Consider the following 25,173-nt stretch of genomic DNA (forward strand, 5'->3'; position numbering starts at 1 on the left):
TTAAAACACCACTTCAGAGAGCTAAAGTTTGGGTTTATGTAAAGGACGGCACCAAGCTCACCAGCTGGTGAGGTCTAGCAGAGGGATCTATGTCTCCTGGTTTGTTCTTGTACATCCAGGACTGTACAAGAGGCATTCTTTGCAGACCAGCTGTCAGCAGCATTTTCCATCACCAGACCCAAACAAACAGCAGTGTCTTCAGGGGTTCGTTTTAGAAACATGCTGAAACTGATTTGTGTCCCAGGAACCCTGTGTCATGCAGCCAGAAGATTTAAGGGGTGCTCTAAACCCATACTAGGTACAGGTTTGGGCTGGAAGGGACCTCAAAGCTCATTCAGCTCCAACCCCTGCCACGGGCAGGGACACCTTCCACTAGAGCAGGTTGCTCCAAGCCCCTGTGTCCAACCTGGCCTTGAACACTGCCAGGGATGGGGCAGCCACAGCTTCTCTGGGCACCCTGTGCCACCCAGATAATCTGGTAAAGGAGGTTGCTTTGATTCATACACACAATGATGTGTAATCTATAGATATCAGTGCCTCTTCCAGAGCTACCTGCACCCCAGAGTGCTCCCCAGTAGTCCCACATGGGCTATAGGATGGCTGGAGGGGCACACAGGAGGATACCCATGGACCATGTTAGCTATTAATGCCACATACAATCATAGAATGGTTTGGGTTGGAAAGGACCTTAAGATCACCTTGTTCCAAACCCCATCATTTCACAGTGCAGACTCAGTCCAGCTGCTGGGGTTAAAGGTGCTGTGAACATGCACTTCAGGCTGATTTTAATGTATCAATGTGTGTATGGTTCCCTGCTGACACCGCTGTCGGGAAGCACGGAGCAACCCGCTGTTACCCAGCACAGTAACGAGCCTGTTACTATGGAAATGAGCTTGTTACCCCTTCCCGGCAGGCAAGGTGTGCGGCACCAGGCTGCTCCTGAAGGCTGTGGGACAAAGGGGTTTTGGATGACAGCACCCTGGGTGGGATGGAGAAGCTGTGCCAAGTGGCTGGGTGCTGAGATAGCTGTAGGGCAGGGTGGCCCAGGGCACATCCCATGAGTGGAGACAGCTAGAGTGAGCAGACAAGCACTTGTGGCGTCACACAGCCCCAGCGTCATGTGGGTAAGCTTGTCAGTTTATACCTATAGGGGCACTGGTTTCTGGCACTGGGTGTGTGTGCGTACAGATGAGGCCAAGCACTTCCTCGTGGAAAGGGGAACCACTTCCAGTGCTTCCTGTGAGTGATGGAAGAGCAGGATGGAGAAACATCTCATGGGTGTGCTGGCTGCTGGCACCAAGAGCAAGCAGGGCAGTCAGTCCTCAGCTCCAGCCGCTGGCAGGCTGGGACCATGGCCTTCCACAGCAGCAGAGCTGTGCAGCATCATCTCCTGAGAGGAGATGATATATCGATGGATGGAGCTCTACTCCCTCTTACAGGTTAAAAGGCGGATTGTTGGAGGCCTCTGTGAGCTGCCACGGCCTGATTTATAGCTGCTGTCCTGGAAAAAGCCCCTTGTCCGCCGGTGCGCTGGGATGGTGGCATTCAGCAGAGAGGACATCCAGGGCCCTGTCTTGGTAGGGTGACAGCGTGCTCTGAGTACCCTGCCAGGCTGCCTGCCTGCAATGAGCATCCCCAGGGGAAGGTGCTATTTGCTCCATTCCCACAACCACCCCAGTTTAGGGTGAGGACATTTGTTTGACATCCCCAAATGATGTCCCCTGCATAGAGGGGCAAGCAGCTCTCTGGTCTTTGGTGAGGATTATTACACTTCAGCCCTCTCATAGGAAGCTCTTCTCAGTGGCTAAACAGAAGAGGTAGGGGGTGAGTAATGCACTGGGTTCAGAGGAGCTTATGCTCTCTCTTTCACTGCCCCATCATTTCCTTCCAGCTCGCTGTAGAAGGGCAGCAAGCTGGGACAAGGCTGCTGTCAACAGGTCCATGTGAGACCCCTGCAGATGGTTGTGGCATAGTTCACAAAGACACAAAGTGCTTTACACACATAGGAACGGCCCCAGACTCTGCCACAGCCACAAAGCAGCCCTGAGGTACCTCTGTGTGCTACTCCCTGTTCCATAAATGCAAGTGCATTGGCCTGGAGCAAATGGTATAAAGGCAAAAAGAAGTAGTGATGGGGAAAACAAAAGGGACTACTCCATCTTCAACTTGTGGCACATAGTCAGCCAGCCTCCATAGGGACATATGCATGGAGCAGAGCAAAATATATCTTCTGCGCTTTCATTGCCAGTGCTATGGGACTCCCACCCCTCCTGCAATGGATGTGTGGGCCAGGAAGGAGAGGTGGGCAGAGGAAATCAGCTTTGCTGTAACGTAGTCATGATGTGGGGGAACACAAAATGTTGCTGCTTTAAAACCATCAGGGTGTTACAGGCTGTGAAATGCTTTGTCCCTCTGTCCCAGGGGGAATCATGAGAGACACTCCAGGTCTTGGGCTGGCAAAAATTCTCCCTTCAGTGGCATGTTAGATATAAAGAAAATGTTCTCCCTTTACTGGTATGTTAGATATAATGAGAAACCCTCAGATTTGGAGGGGGTGTATGTCTGGACATTTGGAAAATATTTCAGATGTTCCCACATATTTTATATATATATATATACACATGTGTATATATATTTTATATATATATAACAAATTATATCTATAATTTATTTTACATTTTATACTTTACATTTTCTAATATATATGCAATAAGACAATATTTATTATATATGTATATAAATACATATAAAATCTCATCCAGGAGCTTTTACAAGAGGGGCCTGCCACAGTGCTGTGGGTTGAAACAGCACTTGCTGCCTCTTAGGCATGAGTAGTGAGTCCTTCAGCCTTCACAGCACAGCAGATCCCATCTGCAAACACAGCTTCACCTGTGGGAGCTCGCTGCCTTTCTGCATTGCCTCCCTGCCACTCCTGGCTCCTCCAGCATATGCTGTTTTCCTCTTGTTATAGTATTTCCATGGCTGAGCTTATCTGGGAGACACAGTCAGTACAAAACGGCCATTCATCCAGCCCCTGGGCAGAGATGGGAATGTGTTCGATTCCACATGCAGCACAGTGGGGTTGTGCGCTTTAATACATAGGGAATGTGCAACATGGGTCCTCTGGAAGAGGCCCAGATCAGTAGTTTCTGAGCTCAAAGCCTGCCTGGCTCAAAGAACAGCTGCACATTCTGCTGTGAGCACTCGCAGAGCTGCCTGTGCTCAGGAACAACGTGCCTGTGGTTAGCACAGCACAAAGCTCAGCTGCTCTGCAAAGAGTTGGTTTTTTGGGCCATGCTCCCTGTTGTGGCAGAGCCAGGCTGCAATTGCCTTGCAGGTATTCCAGGCACAGGGCTGACATGCAGTAGGACTGAGAGCAAAACAAAGGTGTATCTCATCATTCAGAGAGTATCAAGGGCTGCCCCACACTAGAAAGCTATGAAATGGAGGCGTGGTGCTGAGGGACTTGGTTTAGTGATGGAATTGGCAGTGTTAGGTCAGTGGCTGGGCTCGGTGATCTTTCCAACCTAAATGATTCATTGATTCTAGAAGCTTTGGTTTTTGCAGACCTGATTTTCAAAAGCACCAGGCACAAGCCTGCTCTCACACTGCTGTCTCAGTCTCCATTTGGAGCCTTCAACAGCCCAAGATGACCTTTTCAGATGGCTTACATGGGAAACTGTGCCAAATAAAGTGAGAAAAAATAAACATCAGAGAGCTCTCCTGGCTAAACCCATCACTGCCAGAGGAGCCAGTTCTGCCTCTTGTTGAGGCAGAGGCATTTTTACCGTGTGGCTTCAAAGATTTACAGGTCACCAGGGTCACCCCACTCACTTTGCTGCAGGGTCCCAGCCTGGCATCGCCCCATCTGCACAGCAGTGAGGCCAACTTAGGATTCAAGAGAGGAGCCTCCCACTCTGTTTTTAAAAGCAGAACTGATATTAAAGGAAATTATCATACATAATATTTCAGCATTTAACTCTTCAAAGAATCAAGCTCGTCCCATAAGGTCCTTGCATAGAGCAGAAGGGCATGCCAGGTAGGACACAGAAGTATCTGAAGAAGCTGCTGGGAGTGAAACCAGTGCTCTGCAGGCATGGAAGCTGTCATTATGCTGCAGGTTTTGGAGACTGGGGATAGGGAGAATGAAGAAGGGCCACAAGGATGATGAGGGGTCTGGACTATCTCCCTTACGAGGAGAGATTGCAGGAGCTGGGCCTGGTTAGTCTGGACAAGAGCAGACTGAGAGGGGATCCCATCAATACAGATCAACATCTCAAAGGCAGATGCCAGGAGGATGGTGTCAGACTCTTCAGCGGTGCCCAGTGACAGGATGAGGAGCAGTGGCTGTAAGCTGAACCAGAAGTTTCACCTCAACACAGAATCACAGACTCATAGAATATGAGGAAGAACTTCCTTCTGCGGGGGGTGGCAGAGCACTGGAACAGGGTGCCCAGGGGGGCTGTTGGGTCTCCCTCTCTGGAGACATTCAAACCTGCCTGGACACGTTCCTGTGTGATCTGCCTTGGCAGGGCGTTGGACTGGATGATCTCCAGAGGTCGCTTCCAACCCCAACGATTCCGTTATTCTGTGATTCTGCAACTTTGCTTTCATTCCAAGCAGGAAATTTAACTCTAGGAGGAGTTAGGAAGCTACAGGCTGGATCAGATCGGGTCCACTTTTCCTTCCAGATACCTCCTGGGACAACATCCTCCAACTCCAGGAGACATTTCTGGTGAAGAGTTACTGAGGCCCACAGAAACTGCACTGGGAATTCCTGGTGCTCTCCACAGATACCAAACATACCTGTACCAGTACGGGTTTTCATTCAGGACACTCACTGCATCACTTGGGGTATCTGAGCATTAGCATTAGGCACACTTTGTTTCTTTATCACTGCTTACAGCATATTGCAGGAGCACTGGTTCAAAAGCAGCATCATTGATTTCTTCTAATTGTAAATCCTATAGAAAGTTTTAAGCTTGCGACAGTCCCAGTTTTGCTCTCAATGGAGCCAATAAAAGTGAAGAGTTGCACCCAGGTTACTGTCATCACAGCAATAAAAAGCCAATGTAATTGAAAAGTGAATCAGGGAAACTGTCAGACTGGGGAGCAATGATAATAGCAGAAACTACCTGAGAGCCCAAGCCCAAAGCAAAGTCTTGTCACTGGCTGCACAGAGCTGGAGCCCATTCTGAACACACTCCTGTGCTGGTACATATCTAACAGAGGACATGTCCCCTGTGTGGAAATAGATACTAGAGCACAGAGCAAAGCAGCAGCAATGACCATGTGCTTGCTAAGAGGCCAAGCACTCAGTGGGTGAGCCAGCAAAGGTGATTTTGAACCCCATCTAAGATGGTTCCTCTTCCTAAAAGGCAAAATTACAGTGGAACAATAAACCAGTAATTTCTCCCTATATTAGCATAAAGCTTAAAAGCAAAAGTTGGAGATGCAGCAGCAGATGCATATTTGTCAAGAGACCAATTATTTCCCACTAGGTAGATTAACTGGTGCAGGAAGACCCAAACCCCCACAAGTCATTACTGTTCCCACATTGTTAAGATCAGACAGTAAGCATGGTTGTGTTTGTAATCCAGATAGCTTGAAGCAAAGCAACAAGCAGCATCACAGAAGACTCTGAAAAAGCCTCTTAGTGTCAATGCTGGTATAGAGGGAGACTAGGAAAGACTTCTGAGAGGGAGAGGAAAGAAGCAGCATATGTCAACATTGGAAATGGTATGTACTGAGGTGAGTTCACACCTGTAGCTCTGGAGGCTGGCACAAAGGAGGAGGAAGCTGATTTGGAGATGTTGTTCTCCCAACACAGTCATCTTGGGACATAGGGAGGCAGGTACTGAAGAAGTCAACTGTCTTTTACTCTACATAAGGACAGGATGGATGCAGCATATCGGAGGTCTCTTGTCCTCAGATCACTGCCCATGTAAAGTCTGTGAACACTTCTAATCAAGTCTTAAGGAGGCTTACACATCCCTGCAGGTATCCTCTAAAAAGGATGCAAGTAAAGAGCAGGTCTTGGGGACAACGCTCTGGGCTATGAAGCACTCACAGGGGTGAGCATCCACCTGGTAATAGGTGGAATACAGATTTTGAACAGCTTCTAGAGAGACTGTTCCCTGAAAGGGGAGAAAGCAAACTCATAAACTACAGCAACAAAAGTTTGTATTGGCCTCAGAGAACTGTCCCTGAGCTGACAGCAAGAAGTAAACTCCAGTGCAGGTTGAATATCACACCCTGATGAAGTTGGGGTGGGGTAATTACATACAGACAGACTGCTGCTGTTGCTATGACGCAACCTCTAGGATGAAATTATGGGTTTGGCATATGGATGGACTCAGAAAGATGCTGGGGCTCAAGTTCAGGTTTGAGTTTCTCCAAGGCAAAGACACCAACAAAGTGCAGGGTAAGTGGTGGATGAGGCATCATTGCTTTTACCTCCGTAAAAGTGCCAGTGTGCAATCAGTACTGCAGGAAGCAGACCTGGGAGGATGCAAACCCTGGGCAGCCTGAAGGCACTCTGCAAACCTCCACTAACAACGCCTTCCAACACCGCTGTGAGGCAACTATATGCATTAACTCCCATTTCCACACCTCTAGTTGCCAAGAGAAATGCTTTCCATAATGATGCGGGTTGAGAAGTACACAGCTGCTTGATTTTTACTTGCTCTTTTAGCATTAAAGCAAGCAGAATGCAGGTGCTGAGATTTCCTCACGCACAACAAAGCAGGATGGAAATCTGTGACTAAATACCAGGGATTTGTAATCCAGTTTTGAACTGTGCAACAAGGAGCCACTGGTGACAATTGTGCGCTCGCTATTTTTAGCTGGGCAGTGTGAACGCTGAATCCCTGAGGAACAGGGACAGGAGCAAAACCATCAAACCCATCAGGCTTGCTTTTCAGAGAGCTCATCTGGGGCAAAGAGAGGAATTGTGTCTTTTGCCCCTGCCATCCACTTTTCCACACATTTTCTGCACCAGGTTTTTGATTGTTGGAAATGATAAACAAATAGAACCGTAGAAATCACTGCTATAAATGGAACAATATTAAATGTGTGCAGGTCTGCCTGTGCACACATATACACATAAATATTTCAGGGTCCAGATTTAATCAAGGTGCACTTAATTTTCCTAGTTAACCACTTTGAGGATTAATGTTTTTGCATCTATGCAATGTGCAGCAGTGGTGAGGGAAGACACCCTTAGATTACACACCAGGCAGCTCAGAACTGATAAGGTCTGTCCTGTCCTCATCGGGCTTGAGGGGAAAGGAGTAGGAACTTCTTGCTTCACTATTTCCAGAATGCTGGCCGTGCAATCTGACCTTATGCTCTTGGTTGTAGAAGTGGGCACAAGCTTACATCACCTTTCCTTCATGGCAGCATTAAGCCAGAGGCGTTTGGCCTTTTGGGGTTTCTTGCAGGTGGGTTGTTTAGAGAAGGGCATACAGGTCCTGGTGCTCTCTGTTTGCTGCTGGCAAGCCTGTGGTTTGGGAGAGTTTAAGGTGCTGTTTAGAGGAGGGTCATCTGCAGCACAGTGGGTGACTTGGAGCATTACCACCCTTCTTTACTGACTGCCCTGGAGGCTCAGGGAGATTCATATCCTCACCTGGTGCTGCAAGTCAGCCAATGTCCTCTCTTCTGTACCTTGGCAGATATTAATACCACAACCCTTACACATGTGTAAAGTTCCTCTGCTGCAAAAATGCTAATTCCTATCTTTTCTGCAGAAACCATCTGGTTTAAATATCTGGTGTGTGTAAGAATAACATTTACCTACGTGATCTGCAGCTAAAACGGAAATGTTTTCTGCTTGTGCTTACCACAGAGGCCCAATTGGAGAGTTAGAATGTAGAAAAAGGAGCAGAGAGAAGGTTGTGTCTCATGGCAAGGTCTAAGAGCTATTAGGGTAATGTCTCAGGGTTTTATCTCTGTTGGGATAGCCAGGACTGATACCAGATTGCTGCACCTCCACCCTGGAAAACCAGTCCTGGCATAGGACTCTGTTTCTCTTCTGCTCTACCAACATGAAGTAAGCTGGCAGGAGCTGTGGCAACATCCATTTCCAAAATTCACACTGTTAGTGTTAAATGAACCCAAAAGAGCAAAATTTGCAAAGTTTTATTGAGGTGTTGAAATGAGGTTGAAAAAAACCTATGAGCAGGGAGCTGCAACAAGCCCACATGCCTCTTCCTCCAAGTACCAGCCCTGCGGTGGCTGAGTCTAACTCTGTTCTTCCCACAGTTTGACATGCAGAGGATAACACTGGAAGAGCTGAAACACATCCTCTACCACGCCTTCCGGGACCACTTAACAATGAAGGACATCGAGAACATCATTATCAATGAAGAGGAGAGTTTAAATGAAAACTCTGGCAACTGCCAAACAGAGTTTGAAGGTGAGAAGGAAAGTTTCTGTACAATTTTCTTTCTGCTTCACCTGTAAAGCTCACTCAGATCTGTGACATGCAATGGGCAAGGATGCATGGAGTTAGCATGGAGTTACTTTAGAGTAAATAGCAATGACACAGAGAACTCAAGAGCTGCCATTAGCCTTTTCCCATGTGGTCTAAGTAAAGCTGATCCTGTTTCAGGGAGGAGGATGAACCAGTAGGTGCCTTATGGCTCTCCTTCCTCTGATGGGATTCAGGCAGAGGGATGTGCAGCCCATGCTGAGGTGAGTACTTAAGATAGACTGAATTTCCCTACAGAAATACACACATCTCATCCCATCATTGGAAGACCTTATTGGCACTGGGTCCTGCCCTAGCAAGCTGTGTTAGGCCTCCACCAGTTTTCTGTTGTCTTCCCATAAACAGAAAGATCTTCTGCTCTGGGCTCCCAGGGAATATGCAATATTCAGGCTAGATATATATGCAATATATGCAGGCTACACAGGTACACCCCAGGACAGCTCATCTCAACCCATCTGAGAGTGTCTGCAAGATCAAGGTCTAAGCAACCCTCAGAAGTAGCTAAAGAAAGGAAAATGTTTGCTTTGACTGCTGTAGCTTTACACAGCATCCTCTCAGCACTGCAACAAGACCACCAAGTAATCAGCAACTGTGACCAGACAGAGCCTCAACTTTTACAGTGGATTTTGCATTCTGAATGGAGTCAGCACTGGCAGGAACATCTCCTATTTTCAGCCACTTCAGAAGAATCATTTACTTGGCCAGAGGAATTTGTTCTGCTCCAAACAGTTGCTGGTTTGATCAACTAAACATACAAAATCATCTAAATCAACAAACATACTAAATCATCTCAAGTCGCCCCTTCCAACCCAAACCACTCTATGATTGGGTTGGAGAACTTGATGTGGAAAAAAAATGTAAAGGATTTGGCTTTACTGAACCTCAAGAAGAAAGTCTCGGGAAGATCAGGGATGCATGCCCCATCCTTACCAGTGTTCAAGGCCAGGTTGGACACAGGGGCTTGGAGCAACCTGCTCTAGTGGAAGGTGTCCCTGCCCATGGCACGGGGTTGGAACTGGATGAGCTTTAAGGTCTCTTCTAACCCAAACAAGTCTGGGATTCTGTGGAAAGTCCAAGGAGATACTTAACAGAGAACTTCAGGGTTTCTGCACATTGCCCTGGGACAGCTTCTGAGCTTTCCCACCCACAGCAATGCCACTTTGCATAGATCATTTCAGGTGAAATTCTGATACTCTGAGGGATCAAAGAGCCTCTGAAAGGGCACAAGGCAGAGACACTGAGTGTTGTTCAAACAAAGGATAAACAGTGCAATTCTTAGCTTGGCTAATCAATGGGATTCAGCAGCTCTAGCCAGCGCACTCACCTTCTGCTAGATACTGCAGAAAAGAGGTAGAAGAGCAGAGCTGAATGTTAAGAAGCCTGCAGGAGGGAGGCAAGGAGCATTGCTCTTCAAATCCAGCCAAGCAGCACTGGGTTTTTGTTCCTCCTGGAGAGCAGCAGGGAGGAAGAGAGGCTTTACTTACATAAATGGAGTCGCTAGTCCTCACTGACCCCGTGATTCAGTGGAGGCATGAGCCAGCTGTCACCACAGCAAGAGACATGCAGGCTTCTTTCAGCTTCACTACTTGGGTGAACTATTACTCCAGTCACAAAAGAAAAATTGGGTCCAAAAACCTAAATGCTCAGAATCTCATCCTGGAAGTCCCAGCTTCCAAAAGTACAGCAAGAACAGCTTTTCTCGTGGGATGTTGGCATTGCTGGTGCTAGGCAGAACCTAGAAGCAAAACAGACCCTTTTTTTAGATGTTAGAAATACACACACACGCACAAATCCACCAGAGAATAAAGATCAACTGAACACTGCCAACAAAGATGCAAAGTTTTGCTTCAGGTCCCAGAAGAAGGGGGACAGTTCTGGTCCATGGCAGCTCTGACATGAGCATTTCTCCCAGGAAGGGCAGGCTGAGAGCAGGTTCTGTCCCTGCAGGTCTCCAGGCTGGATATGCCATTACCCAAATGACATACTTGTGCCTTAAGCGTTCCCATTTCCCAAACACTAAGATCCCCATAGGGCTCAAAAGCAGAAATTATAGGGCCTCATGGCATAAATCAATGGTACCAAGGGAGAGCTGTCATGAAGTTTGGACAGCATCTCAGTCTAGCTTTAAATGGCTGTATAGAACTGTATCCATGTAAGTCAGTCACCTTTTACTCACTTCTTAATTAGTGGAGTGAAAAAGATGCTTTTTGGGTATAATTTCTCAAGCTTATTTTAGGTGCTACCTTGGGTAAGATGAATTGCACCTTAAAGAGCACCTATTTCTTTCAATTCTACAGGTAGCCTAAAGGGACCAGTTTAAAGGCTCACATCTATATTTAATGTACATTTCACACACCCCACTGTAGCACCTCTAACTATGGGTAGGAATGAAGCCAGGATGAGCCCCAATGGTTTTCACTGAGATTTGGGAATGACTCTTAAGTGAAGAGACTGAGCAGATGATATATTCAGTAGTACCATGCTGAAATGGGGGATCTCCACTCACTGTCACCTCTGACTATGTTCTTGCCATCAAAGAGAAGCCCCCAAACCCTTCTCTGTCCTGTGGACAGAGATATTCCCCCCTCCTCCACACCTGGGGTTAAGCTGGCTCAGCCCCACGTGAGCAGATTTCTGTAATTCTCACAAATTTGCCATTTTGGCTTCTTGTCACAAGGTCTTTACAACTATATAATGTCACTCCTTTATCTGCATGGATGATGATACCTTACATCTCTCTCCCACACTCATATAAACACACAACCACACACACACTTTAACCAAAATACAATATTTATATTATGGTCAGGGACAAGGGCAGGATTTTGTTCAGTTCGCTCTAAACATTAGAGTCATTTTCAAGACATCGAGTCTAGGCTTACATTACAACCTCCCCTCCTATAGATCATAGAATCACAGAATGGCTTGGGTTGAAAAGGAGCTTAAGATCATCTGGTTTTTTAGGGCAGGAGAATGAAGTTGAGAGCCAAGAAGAGTGTATGTTTTTATGAGAAGAGGCACAAGAAAAAGGACATGGGTTTGCAGCGACCTTGTACAACCAAAAAATCCTAGTACAAAAATAATCTGCCTGGCAGTTCCTTTTACCCAAACACTCATGACATCAAGCTGGTGGCAGTCAGGAGTGCCGGCTGGTTACAGTGACCCATGCTGTCTGCCATGGGTATTTCATCCTTAGCCTTGACACTCAGATTAACTGGATGTACAAGAGCTGCTGGCACAGCTCCCCTCCCTGCTCCTCACAAACAAGCACTGGGAGCATCCACTTCTCAGCTAAAGGCTTGAGAATGAAAAACTGCCCTCTTAAAATGAAAATAACTCCTGGCAGCCAGAGAAAGCAAATATCACTCACCTTTGGCAGGGTTATGACAGAAGCCACTATAAATACACTGTAGCTGTTCATGTTAGCAAGCCTTTTTCTGCAGGTAAGAAACCTCTTAGCGCTTATCCTTGACCATCTCAAACCCATCATGGGCATCATGACCAGCTCAGCAGCCACAGCCAGTGGACTGGTGCACCCTGAAATGGAATGGACCCTTTAACCTCATGTCCTGGTGAAGAAGTTACAGTGAAGTTGTAGTGATAGGACAAGGGGTAATGGGTTAAAACTTAAACAGGGGAAGTTTAGATTGGATATAAGGAAGAAGTTCTTTACTGTTAGGGTGGTGAAGCACCAGTTAGCAGGGAGGGCAAGTGGTTCTTCACATTTAAGAGGACAATTCACAAAGCAGCATGTACTTGTGTTCACACTAAAGAAAGTAATTTCAGCTTCTTTGTCTCCCTATGGATTGCTAGAGGGCAGAGGAACTGTAATACTCATCATCTTCCTGGAGTAATTCCTACTGAGCCCCAGCCAGCAACAAGAGGGTCTGTCTGGGTTTGCAACACCTCTACATTTCAGCACAGACCCTTCCCCTTTCCTCTGGGGTTCTTTGGTAGGTTATTCAACTATTTGGTGTACCTTCAGTCAATAAAGAACAATAATGATGATTTACCTGTATCCTGCTGCCTTAAAGCTCTGTTTTTACTTGATGCTGTAACAACAGCCTGAAGAAACTGTTCAACTAGGGAATGCTTCTGCAAGAAGCACTGAACATGCTTTACTCTTTCCCTTTGGAGAGTTGCCATCACAAAAAGCCTTGGCCACTCTTTAACTGCTGCTTCTAGTCACCATAATCAGCACCAGAGCCCCATACTGAATGTCAGTGCTGACTGTGATGGCTTGTGTCACTGTTTCTTTCTGCTGGCTGGGAGTGATATCAAGGTACAGAAATAATAATAGAAAAGTAAAGAAAGAAATAACTAAAGCTGTGATTTAACAAGCTTTTCAACATGCCGGAGCATCCCGCACAAAGCCAAGGAACCACAGTATGGATTCTGAATGCATTATGAAAGCAAGCAAAGGAATCAAGGAATAGAGCAAGGCAAGCAGAAAGCAAGTAATATTTAAGAGAGCTGCTGTAAGGGGGATTTCATTGTCTGCACAGAATACAGCAAGTCCCATGGAGTGCTGGTAGTGCCCTGGGCAGCTTGACTCAAAGTGCTGCCTAACGAGGGCTTCTTGTGCCTCTGGCACTGAGCTGACGCTGGGAACCGCATGGGAGCTGGGATTTGGACATAGGCACTGCTAAATCCTGGCCAGAGGAGGTGGTGGGGGATGAAGCAAGTGTTCAAACCGCAGCATCCAGTGCTCTCTGTGCAGCGAGGTTTAAGCCTGGATCAGGAAAAAGTTTTGTTTCCCATATATTCTAAAACGTTCTCCTATACTTTTCTAAACACAGGCCCTGGAGGCATATCGCAATTATGAGCTTGTTGCCAGTCACCTGAAAGTCTCCCACCTTCACAAGTCCATACATAAGAACACAACAGGTACACATCCCTTCTCAGGCACAAACAAGACCATGTGTTACTGCCCATAGTGGCAGCGCATCACTATCCATCCCAAATATGAGGATTCTCTGTGATTATCTCCAGGACCTCCAAGGCCTTTTCAAACAGATCAATATTCACATTACTCCCATACCATATATTGTTCTGATATTCATAAAGTAGGGAGGCTAACACAGAGCTCAGAACTGGCTTTAGCAAGTCACAGCATGAAGCCTTCAAATGCTAAAAATCCCAACTCTGTCTCATTTTAACTACTGCGAATTATGTTCACCTCTTTTGGCAATTATCCTGCAAGCATTCATTTGAAAAGATTATTAATAAGTCTGAATTTGCTTAGGCACAGAAAACAGAAAGACAGTTTGGAAAAATGACTAACATACTGTGCATACTCATACTGTCTTTTTAAAGTATTGTTGGGGAGCAAATCTTGAATCTCTGCTCATTCCCAGTTGACCTGGATGAGACTAAGGGATTCACAGCAGACCAACGTTTCATATTAAAGAACTCTAGAGAAAACTTCATAAAGAGCTTTAAAAGAAATACACAGAGAAAACAAAACACACCTAGAAGAAATTCAAACCCAGTTGAGAGAGAAAGGACTTCCTGCACTATGAGAGGGTGGTCTAATAGGGAAGTTGGTTTGGAAGTAATGAAAGGTAACGTGGTTTATTTGGAAATGTCCCAGGAGGGAGAGGTAAGAACTGGCTGGTGCAGGGGACCTCTGAGGTGTGGACTAGAGGGTTCTGCCAATCAGAGGCAAAGGAGGATTTCTGTGCTCAGCTGATCCTGGTGGAAAGCAAAACCCTGGCCCAAAAGCTCATCTTTCCCATGTCTTCCCTTGCAGTGCACGCCCAGAAGCAGAACAGACAGACCTGTGTACGGAAGAGCCTTATCTGCGCGTTTGCTATGGCCTTTATTATAAGCGTGATGCTGATTGCGGCCAACCAGATCCTGCGGAGCGGCATGGAGTAGCCTCTCACCATGACACTGTGAACCAAACTGACCATGCATGCGCATGCCACCGGGTGAGCTCCCCCCGAACCGACTCTCACACGGCAAAGAGACAGAGGCAGGCAGATAAAGCACCATTCGACAAGGAGCCTGAGGCCAGCAGCGTAATGTGTCTTGTGAATCAACTACATTCTTTTGGCAGGGACATAAAAGGGCTGTCTTAATGCTTTAAAGGTTTTGTTTCCTAATGCAATAAAAAAATAATATACAGGAGTCCCAACTTATTGCTTCAAAACAGCAATGGTAACTTGGAAGAGACTCATATCCAGCAGCCTGTGTGGCAGTTTTAAGGAGGCACAGCCTCATGACTTATTGCAGCAGGGCTGTCTTTTAACCTAGGGGCCGACTGACTATTCCACGTAGCTCTCCGCTGGGCCCACATTCCCAGGAAGTTGATCGTAGCATTGCCACAAGCAAGTTCTGTTTGTTTCGTTCCATGTACGCCAGCTTCACCTTGTTTTTCCCTTATGACCATGCCTTTGAGTTCATGGCATTAGAGGGGAGCTAGAGCATCCTTGTACAGTATTTTCAGAGTAAAAAGAAGAGAAGAATTTGCCAGCATCATACAAAATCTCTATTTTTGCTTCATAAATGCCGCCTTTGACACAAGACTGTGGGGGAGCACGAGTCCCCTTGCCATTTTATTCCAACCGTGAATCAGGGCTTAAGAAGCATCACCCGTTTTCACACATCTCTGAGATTTGTGCAAAGTCTTCCAACCGACTCTGCAACCACCAGCACCAGTTAAAACTCCCTCTATTTGGTCCTGTCTATACATTCAGCATTTGCTTTCCAGAAGTTTTGCCTTTCTTCTATACTGGTCTTCAATAACCTCACCTGAGATTAGAATCATGAGGAAAGCTCAGAAAGAGCTTTCCTTCCTTCTTCTCCCCTGTGCAATTTCTTTGTTTTATTTCCTATGTCCTGGTTGTACTCTGCAGTGAAACCTCCATGTCAGATACCTTCTCATGGAGAGTTCATATTTTCACCTACATGGTATTGTGTGATTTTGACCAGCTCGCTGCTCCAGTCCCTTGCAGGAGCCATCCCACCACCACCATCCCATGGATAAGTTCCAAAGCTGAAAAGCAGACCACAGCAAGAGGAGAAGGAATCAAATTAGAGCCTACCACCATATGTTACATAGTGTGTCAGACTTTCAGATCCTGCAAGTGTTAGTTAATTTTCCTGGATGAGATTATAAAGAGCAGCAGGGAGAAGATGCAGTCATGAAGACTAGAGATAACACGTCCCATGGAAAGCAGAAGGACTTGGAGAAACTGCAGCCAGGATACAGCAGAAAGCATTTTTCGTTTTAAACTTGTCACAGATCCTTGCATTTACCTTCGGATGAACTGTGCACCTGTGTGTCACCCCAGGAAAGATCTGATTTCCTTGTCCTCATGGGAGAGGTTTCCCAGCCAGTGCTGATGGAGCTGGCATGGGAAGTGCTCATGGAGCAATCCACAGAGGCACCTGGGCACTGGAGTTGTGGTGGCCTCATGGTGCTGGCTGGGTGAGCTCCCGAAACCCCGAGGAACAGTGGGATCTTGCTCCTGTAAATGTAGGTGACTGTTTCCTGTGTCAGAAGAGGGGCAGGATGGCTCCCCAGGGGACTGCAAACCACCTCTTTCCCCATCCTACACAGCAGCCTTTGACTTAAGCCTGGATCCATCCCAAAGACTTGTTTCAGGTCTTTCTTTGATTGCAAGTTCAATTGGTAACATTTAACCTGTACTTTTTACTAGTCTAATTTAAAAATCTGCTTCTTGTTGTACTGTCTCCCATCACCCCCTTAAAACTCATGTCACCCACCTTTGGATTTTCACCTCCACATGGTTGCCATTTTCCTGGTGCCTCCTCTCATATCACCAAAGATGACATCTGTCTTTTCCAAAGCAGTTATTCTTCCCTGCCTTTTCACAAACACAAACTTCTGTATTTCTTTTCTGCTGTGACTAAGGGAGGTCAGCTGAGAAATATTCCACAAAAAAATTGTTATATCTCCCAAAAGATGGAGATGACACTTATGATTGCTATAGGGCAGCAGTGGACTCCAAAACAGTGGAAAAATCATAGGCAAGCTCTGAGGGTGGGTTGTGCATTGCTGGGGATTCAAGGCACAGTCCCAGCACTCACTGCACTGGACTCTGCAGATAATGAGCTTTGAGAACATTTTTAGGTTCCAGGGGCATGTGAAAAGGTGGCACAATGGAAAAAGTCTAAATGTTACTTGCCACTGAGCAACACTTATTTTTTCCTTGTAACTGTGCTGGAGTGAACACAGGCTGCAGATGGAGATGGAGCAGAGAGGTGGGCACAAACAAACAGCCCTACTCAGTGACGGCAGACACACAGGGCAGAGTGGTGCCTCTCCACTGAGTCCAGAAACACAGGCTAAAACATACAAACCAGGTATTTCTCCATGTTTTTATCACTCATCTGACAGCTAATACCAGGCAGACTCCCAGTTGTGAGACCTACCTGATGGAGGAAATGAGGGTTTGCATTTCTTTGAGCTTTCTGGATGGGTCCATAATTTCTACATGCGTGCTCCATCAAAACGGTTGTAAATACAGTCATTTTTCAGTGTCATTCTTCACCTTGAAGCTTCATTTGTAAAACCAAATCTATAATTAATATATTGGTAAAAGCCATAGCCTGGTATCAGTAGAGTTCATTGCAAAACTCCCCACTGATTTTACTGGGTACAGGATTTGGGGGGGGTTGGGGTTTGCTTTTTCTGTAGGGAGCCCAATTTATCCATTATGAATCAGTGCCATGTCTTGCCAGAGGTCTCCTTTTCCTTCCTGGAGCAGCCTTTCCCCATCTAAAGGTGTCTTGAAGAGAACCCTTCTTTAATCTGTCAGGATCTTCTGGTAGCTGGTGGCAATGCAGGATGGATCAGGCCAAGCCATTTCATCCTTCCCTCCCTCTACAACATTTCTACCAACACCTTTCTATCCTTCCTAGCCAGCAGCACTGGCCCTGCATCTCTAACCTACCTCCCTACCTCCATTTATGTAACATCCATTTATCTTCTTTTTTTCCCCTCTCTACACAAAAAGGAGAAAAAAAAAAAAGGGGGGCTTTTTGTTGCTTTTACAGACAGTAGGTAAAAATAGAGCAGTAAAATTTTGATTGGAACCTGAAGCTTAGGGGGAAGAAGGTGAAGAATCAAAGAAATGAAAATAAAAAACCCCACATCCATCCTTTAAAAAAACCCCAAAACTATTTAAGTGCTGATTAACATACTTTAAAAAATACCCAGACTGCAGCAGTGCTAGGTAGAGCTGTCAGAATAAGCACTAAACTTATGATCGTGCCAGTTACATGAGAATTTAAGTGTCTTTTCAGCACTGCAATTCAGTATGAAAAGGAGATTGCTATGGCAACCCTGGCTGCTCGTGACATGTGTGCCACTGTGTCGGAGCAACACGCAGCAATTCCAGACGCTCTCCCAGCTGCACTGAGGATGGACAAACACCAGCTCAGGACAGTGTTTCAGCTCATGGATCAGCAAACTATAAGCACCCCAAAGATTGCTGTCTTAGCCACAAAAAAGCGTGTGCAATTAAACAGACATGCTCAGGGAAGGCTTAGAGATGGACATGGTGACTGTAGCTTGAGGAAGGCTTTGGTTTTGTTTGGGAGCAAGTGAAATCACCACAGCATAAACACTGTGCTGTGCTTGTTGAGGACTCCTTTGGCAGGTCCTTCATGTAGGGATCGATCTCTAACAGGAAAGATTTGCGTTACAGCTTCTGTAAGGAACAGGGCTGCATCACTGAGAGCTGTTGGCTTTAACCATTGATAACCATTGGCTTTAACTTTGAAGGCATATCCCGATTTTCTGCTGCCGGAGAAGATGACAGAGGGAACAACAGGCATGTGGCATGCTGAAATACTATGAAGTCCACAGAGAAATGAATTCCAGCAACAGCTGCTGAAAGAACATTTCTTACCTGTCAGGTCCATAGGGTCAGCCCTGAAGAAAACCACAGGTGAGCAGTTCCCAGGCAAGACAAGTGCATCATGGTGGTGACAGTGGCCATGACAGGCTATGCCACCCAAGGACTTCATTAGGATCTGACCATCTTGACAAGTCTGCCACTCAGAAGTAATTTCTAATGATGAGAAACAGCATCAACAGTAATTTAGAGAATTAAACAGGGTGGGCAACTGGAAAAAGCCGGCTTTGTAAGGGAGAATTTGGTCCTCATGCTGTTGGAGGTCAGGTACATTAAAAGAGAGTTGACAAAAAGAAAACAACTATTTTCATGTTTGACAACTACCCACAAATATACCAGCTACTGTTAGCAGACACAGGACAAGGGTCTCCTGTAAGCAGAAGTGTGGGAGGTGGTAGGAGACCCAGCTACCTGCCCCTGCTCCCAGGTAAGCTAGAGCTGAGTATCTGGGTAACATCTGGTGATCTGAATGTATTTCATACAGACTGTTCAGTGGTTACTGGGAGCTCATATGCTGGATATGGTGCAATTATGTAAAAGAAAAGATATATACCATCTTTTTAAGCTAGGGCCAATTCAATGGGTTGTGGTTCTTTTTTGGTCCTTTGCCTGTAAGCAATAGGCTAGCAAGCAAGCAAATCAAGATAGAAAGCATACCCAAGGATGGTACTCTGGATGGCTAAAGTCTGACAAGCTTGGATGAGCAAAGCACCTACTGACAAACCAACTCCACACTGCACCTTTCTGCCTCTGCAGAAGACCAAAACATCTCCTGGGATGGCCAGAGGACTGTGATGGCCATCTGAGGTCCAGTGCTGGCTTTGCCTGAGATGACACACTGCTTTGTAGAGTGCTTGGTGCAAGAAGACTCTTCCTCCGTTGTGCTCACGTGCACAGAGCAAGCAGTGCTGCAAAGGGCTGTCATTGCACAAATGCAAGAAGTGCACAGTCCCAAGTCAGACTTACAGCTGAGAGGAGAGAAGCAGTAGGAGGAATACATTAAGATCACTAAGAATGAAGTTCCCTATTTTACCCACCCGTGTAATAAATTATTTAGTTTCTGTTTTACGGATGACTATTTGAAAGAAGAAAAACCAACTCTTTAAAATGAGGATCTGATGAAGTATCTTTTTTTTCTTGGCTCTGAATCATGCTTACATTCCACAGATGAAGATGTACAGAACCTGCTGGGTTTCAATCTATTATTTTACTGTACTGTGATCTCACAGTGCAATTACATTTCCCTGGCATGACTTAAAATCTATTACTACCCCAGGAATTAAATACAGGAAAAGAAAAGGCTCACAACATTTTCATCTCTACATGTTGTCAGTTGTTATCAGGACTGGATCTTGCTTTTCTCTAGTTCAAGAAGGACGTTTTAGGTAGCTCTGAGAACTGTCGAAACTTCACCAAGAGCAAGATGGACAGAAAATCTGACAGCAACATTTTAATTGAAAGAGTACTCCGCTCCTACCTCTCCAGAGGCAAAAGTCTGGAAAACTGCCTCAATTTGGCATCTTCACTAGGAAAGAATTTCAGCCCCAGACGCAAGGAGAGGAGGGAGAAAGCAGAAATGGGGAATCCTCTGGATCTAAAGATCAGCACTTGACAGTTTGTTGATGAAAATAACATAGGTTTTTTATTTTCTGTCAAGACAGACCCAAGTTTTCTTTGTAGTGTCGAGGAGCACCAAATGAAATTTGCCATTTTCCTATCAATTATTTCCTACAGCTGTTCATGGCCAGCCTTTGCCAGCATCATGAATAAGCAGCTTCAAACACTGCTGCTTTTATAAAGCTTTATGCGAGATCCATACTACAACTTTCCTTTAACAGCTAGTCTTCTGTCTTCATCAGCCAACAGTAGACATTTGACCATCCCATTTGAAGCTCTTGAGCTTGCTCTAGTAGCTACCCCTCTGGTCTTGCCAGCACTCAGACGTGTATTACCTCCCTTGTGAGCTGTCCCTCTAAACCCAAACCAATGTGTTTGCAGCATCAGGCCCCTAGGGTTGCCAGTTGACATCAGTCTTCAAATACATGCTTCTGTATCCACATTGCACCAACCCAAGAACAGCATTACATTGACTGTCATCTCTTTCAGAGGAGCCAAAGTTATTTCAGCTTCATGCAGCAGCAATTTTCTCTTGGATTTTAACTGGGCTGGGGGATAGAAGAGAGATCAAGTTCCTTGTGGACTCCAAGTTAAATCAGAAGTAACTCATTAGAGTTATTTGGTTTAAACTGTAATAAGCCCAGAATCCAGCCTGTTGCCATTTAATCCATACTAGGACTGAAGTAATCAATGCCTCCTGATTGATCTCTAGACAGTTACTCACTAATACATGCATCTCCTTTTCGTTATAATTTCATCCCTCACTGTTTTCAAGCCATTTACTGTTCATACTGAAGTGACCATTTTTTGCTTGTTAAAAAAAGACATGGCATTTTAATTAAAGACAATTCACAAAGTCATCAGCATAATGGTAAAAAAATAAAAGAAACACAAAAAACTTTGTACAAAATACTGTAAATATTAATATAAATTAACTTGGCATGCAACTTAACTAAATCCTGTTATTGCAAGTTACCTGAGTGTATAAAGATGTGTATAAAAGAAAACAAATGCCATATGTATCGGCTGTTTCCTCTAACCAAACACTACTGTAAATATATAATCTGTATAAAAATATTTTAATTTTACCATTATTTATGCAATAGAAATAAAGGTTTTTTTTCTTTTGATGAGGGATGAAGTTTCTTTTTTCCCCTATTTTGAAGAAATCATTGATACTTATTCATGCCCAAGTACAAGAGCAAAAGCTAGACTTGCATAGAATATTAGGACAGAAGCGCTTTCTTCCTTCTGCGGGATACATGAAAATTTGGGGGGTTATTTTCTTTTGAAAATAGATTTACATATTTTAAAGTGTGTTACTACAGAAAGAGCTCCTGGCTGAACAGGTGCCTTGGCTGTTCAGAGCTAGAATCAACACTTTGAGAGCGACACGGATGCATAGGACTTATTAGCATGCCAAAGACAGACAGTGAACTACCATTCTGGAAGTGGAAGTCAAAGCCACAACTGATGTGGTTGGTGGGCACCACAGGCAGATCTCAAAGAGAAAGGTCACACCAGGTACTCTTTTATGGCACTTGCTTAAAAAATCAAACCCCTTTCTTTCTTATACCTACCAGAGATTCAGAGCCTGATTCCCTGAACTCAGATGGGCTTGGGTCCAGTGTGTTGCTGCTGGGAGCTAGATGCTGACACAGGTTTTAATCTTGTCTCTTCTACTGCCAAGGCTCCATTCCCTGAGTTAAGGCTAAACTACACTCATATGTCCTGAGAAGCAGCTGCTCTCTAAGCAAATCCAGATCTCCTTATTGCACTGTAGAATATTCTTCACAGCTACTACTCCACTGTGTCCTGCAGGCATTTGCTTGGGGAAGATAAAAATGAGATTAATTAAGGTCCCCCAAATTGCTTATAATGGTGCATAAATTAAAGCTTAAAAGGAAACAGCTGATGTAGGCAAGTTTTCTTCACCCATATGGACCCAATTCCCAGTGGTAAGCCTCCAAAGCTCCCATCATGTCCATAGGCAGAGTATCACCCCTGCCTTCTGCTTGGAAAGGAGCTGTGATGCTTTCCCTAGGCCAGACCATTTTTGCAAAAGTAGCATTTCTTATTCCTTCATTTAAACTCTTAGAAAATGAGTGTTTTTCCCCAGACAATGAGATATATCACACTCCATTACATGGGCTCACATTATTTATTAATTGCTATCACTTGGACAACAGCCTGGTGCCTCAGATACTGTTCGTTATTCCTGGAACCATCACAGCTTTCAGTATGAGCAATAGTCTATGCATGGATTACCACTGAAAAGCAAGCAATGCAGGAAACTGATGTTTAGAAATGTGGTGATATAATAGTTTATAAAAAGGTGCTGTATAATCTAGTTGACCTCTTACATTATGTGAGTGGAGCATATTTTAATGAATGGGTTAGGAATGAACCTGAATTCACTACAAAAATGAATCAAATGTATTTGAGGAATTCCTATATATTTATCATAGGAATTAATGAGTAATTAAATTCTCTGCTGGAAGGAGAAACTCTCCTTTGGAAACGGCATTCTCATGCAGATTATTGTCCTCAATATCCTCAGTGGAACCACAGGTTTGTAGGTTGTATTTCAGTCACCAGAATGGCTCAGAATTGAAATTCACTGGCATCACGGCTAGTACACATTCCCTCTGCCCATCAGCACTCAGTGAGGATGAACACCATGCTGGACAGGTTGGGATGATACCATTGGCTGCAGGGGGAAAACAAACTGTAAAAGAGAAAAGCACACCAAATTTGGCCTGAGACCAAACTGCTTTATCCCACCATAATGAGCCCATGAACATGAGCACTGTTCCAGCTCCACCAAAGCCTGTTTAGTGTTATTTAATGCTTTCCATTCAACAGAAATACAGGTGAAGGATACCAAACAAAAGCCCCATCCTTCAGCTGTGCCTCAATGGAAGATTTCAGGTTCCTGTTGCTGCAGGAGCCGGCATTGGCAATGGGCAGGAATGACCATGCGGATCTAATCCAGCTCCTGGGGTGTCAGTGGAAACATTCCCAGACTTAGTGGGATTTGGATTAGGTCATTATACAACACAGTATTTCACACCCTGGCTCTTTGCTTTGTTTAAATGGAGTCTGGCCAAGGCCTCAAATTTAATTACTGAAATACAAATGCTGAAGAAATAAGGCCTTCCTTACTCTGAACGAAAATCAGGTATGGCCCCATCTAAAACTTCTTGCCATCACTGGGGTCCCAAAGCTCAAAACTGTCAGAGTGTCTTTGGTTAGACATCACTTTCCTCCAGGTAGGTACACTCTTCTCATGACCCTGCAGGCTGGTTTTGCTGCTACAATTTCATCCACTCAATACACACTTCTTCCCGATTAACATCTACAGAAAGGGTTTGCTAATGCAGATCCAGAGGCAGTAATTTATTTGGTACATGCTAGTTAATCCTGGCAAGGCTTTCCTGTCTAAGTATAGACTAATATCATCTTGTTTTAATTGCTTCTTCAAGAGTTTCTCAAAAATCAAAAACATTTTAATTAAAAAATTCACCAAGAGTATCTTCCAGATCTTTTCCCATTTGTTCTTCTTCCTACCAAAAATTATCAGCACATTTGTAAAGTTCTATAGAAAGTAATTACAGCAGATGCTGATCGCTGTTCTAGCGCCAAGGTTGCTGAATGCTGCACATCAGGCTCCAGACTTCTGCTTTTTTGTAACTTTCTCAAACAAAAATTTCCATTCTTGGTCTTTGCTCAGAAGGGAGGCTCTCCATGCAGGGGCTATGATGCTTTCATGCCAGCTGCTAAGGTTAGGGGAAATTTGGGAAGAGGAAAGAAAAGAGGCGATGCAAGGACTTCTGTTGAGTGCTTGTAGTGACAGGATGAGGGAATGGCTTTAAGCTGACAGAAGATTGAGATTGGATATTAGGAAGATCTTTAGGAAGATCTTCCAACCCAAACAAGTCTGTGATTCTATGAACTGCTAGGGATACAGAGATTTGGTCAAGGAACAGTAAGGAATGGCTGAAACCCCATTTAATTTTACCTATAATATCATTTATAATGAAAAAAGTCCTGTTCCACCATCACCTATCCAAAAGATAAGATGATAAAACCACTGCATGTGCCACCAGCATGTGTGACATTACAAGTGTATAAGTATCAGACTGAAGAGGCCAAGTGCATGCCTGCCACACTGTAATAAATGTCTTCTAACCCCAATTTCTCTCTAGATTTTCATTTGTTCATAATGAGCTGGTTTCAGAGTAAGCTGTTAAAAATAGTTCACCATATAATGACAGAAAGCTGAGATAATCACAGGACAACCATACATATCTCTACAGATATAGAAATTAATGCAACAGCATAATCATAGGGTTAAGAACCTGTAGCGTGATGCTGCTAGTGCAGGCAAGCAGATTTTCAGTGTCCTGTGACTGCTCAGAGACTGAGCTGCAAAACTACTTGAGAAGCAGTATCTCCCACCTCAGCTTGTGAGCATCCAGCAGTGCTCCCTTAAATGCTTGTTGATGGTGGAGTACAGCTGCAGGGACAAAACAGGGCTCTCAGAGGAATCTGAGTCCCAGGGAGAACATGACCGTGAGCATGGCTGCAACTGAGCTGCTTCTAGATTCAACAAGTTCCAGCCTGCAGAGTGTGTTTTTGAAAGCCTTAAAACCTTATGAATTGAAGGATTTTGAATGAAAGGGCTGAGAGACCTCAATGCTGGAGGTACGAACAGTACCTCTATAATAAGGGTAATCACTTCATGTTATATGGAAAAACATCTCAAGTGATTACTGTTTGCAGAGTCTGATTAAATATAAATTAAGCTCATCTGCATGTTCAGCAAGATATGTGCACTGAATAGCAAGAGCACCCTTCTCACTGGCTGCATGGAGCAACTGGGGAGCTCATCCCATGGCCTGCCATGTCTGCACATACAGACTGCACCTCCTAAACACTGATGGGCTTGGGGCATTGACCACCTCTCTAGGAAGACTGTTCCAGTGTTTGACCACTCTCTTGATAAAGAAATGCTTCTTCAGGTTCCTGGCAATGTACCGAGTGCTCCATGAGCCCTTGCCATTAAGTAACCAAACAAACTGTAAGTGATGAAGGGACCAATTCTGCATCACCAAGCATCCTGGCTATGATTAAGAAGATATTTCTTAACCTCCTCCCACAGTGTACAAGAGG

At 44.9% G+C, this 25,173-nt stretch overlaps 1 protein-coding gene across 3 annotated transcripts in view; it reads left to right on the forward strand.

The window, feature by feature from the left end:
• CALN1 (calneuron 1) overlaps positions 1 to 14,623 on the forward strand; it is a 132,079-nt gene extending 117,456 nt beyond the window's left edge. For all 3 annotated transcript variants that reach the window (XM_061363647.1, XM_061363649.1, XM_061363648.1), the window contains 2 exons: positions 8,263 to 8,416; positions 14,244 to 14,623. In XM_061363647.1, the coding sequence (XP_061219631.1) occupies positions 8,263 to 8,416; positions 14,244 to 14,371 (282 nt within the window). In that variant the 3' untranslated portion in view covers positions 14,372 to 14,623. The remainder of the gene's footprint in view (positions 1 to 8,262; positions 8,417 to 14,243) is intronic.
• The last annotated feature ends 10,550 nt before the right edge of the window (positions 14,624 to 25,173 follow it).

The sequence above is a fragment of the Neopsephotus bourkii genome, unplaced genomic scaffold (genome assembly GCF_033783945.1).
Source record: "Neopsephotus bourkii isolate Nb327-2 ecotype Australia unplaced genomic scaffold, CSIRO-AGI_Nbou_v1 NB_1154, whole genome shotgun sequence".
NCBI classification, from domain to species: Eukaryota; Metazoa; Chordata; class Aves; order Psittaciformes; family Psittacidae; genus Neopsephotus; species Neopsephotus bourkii.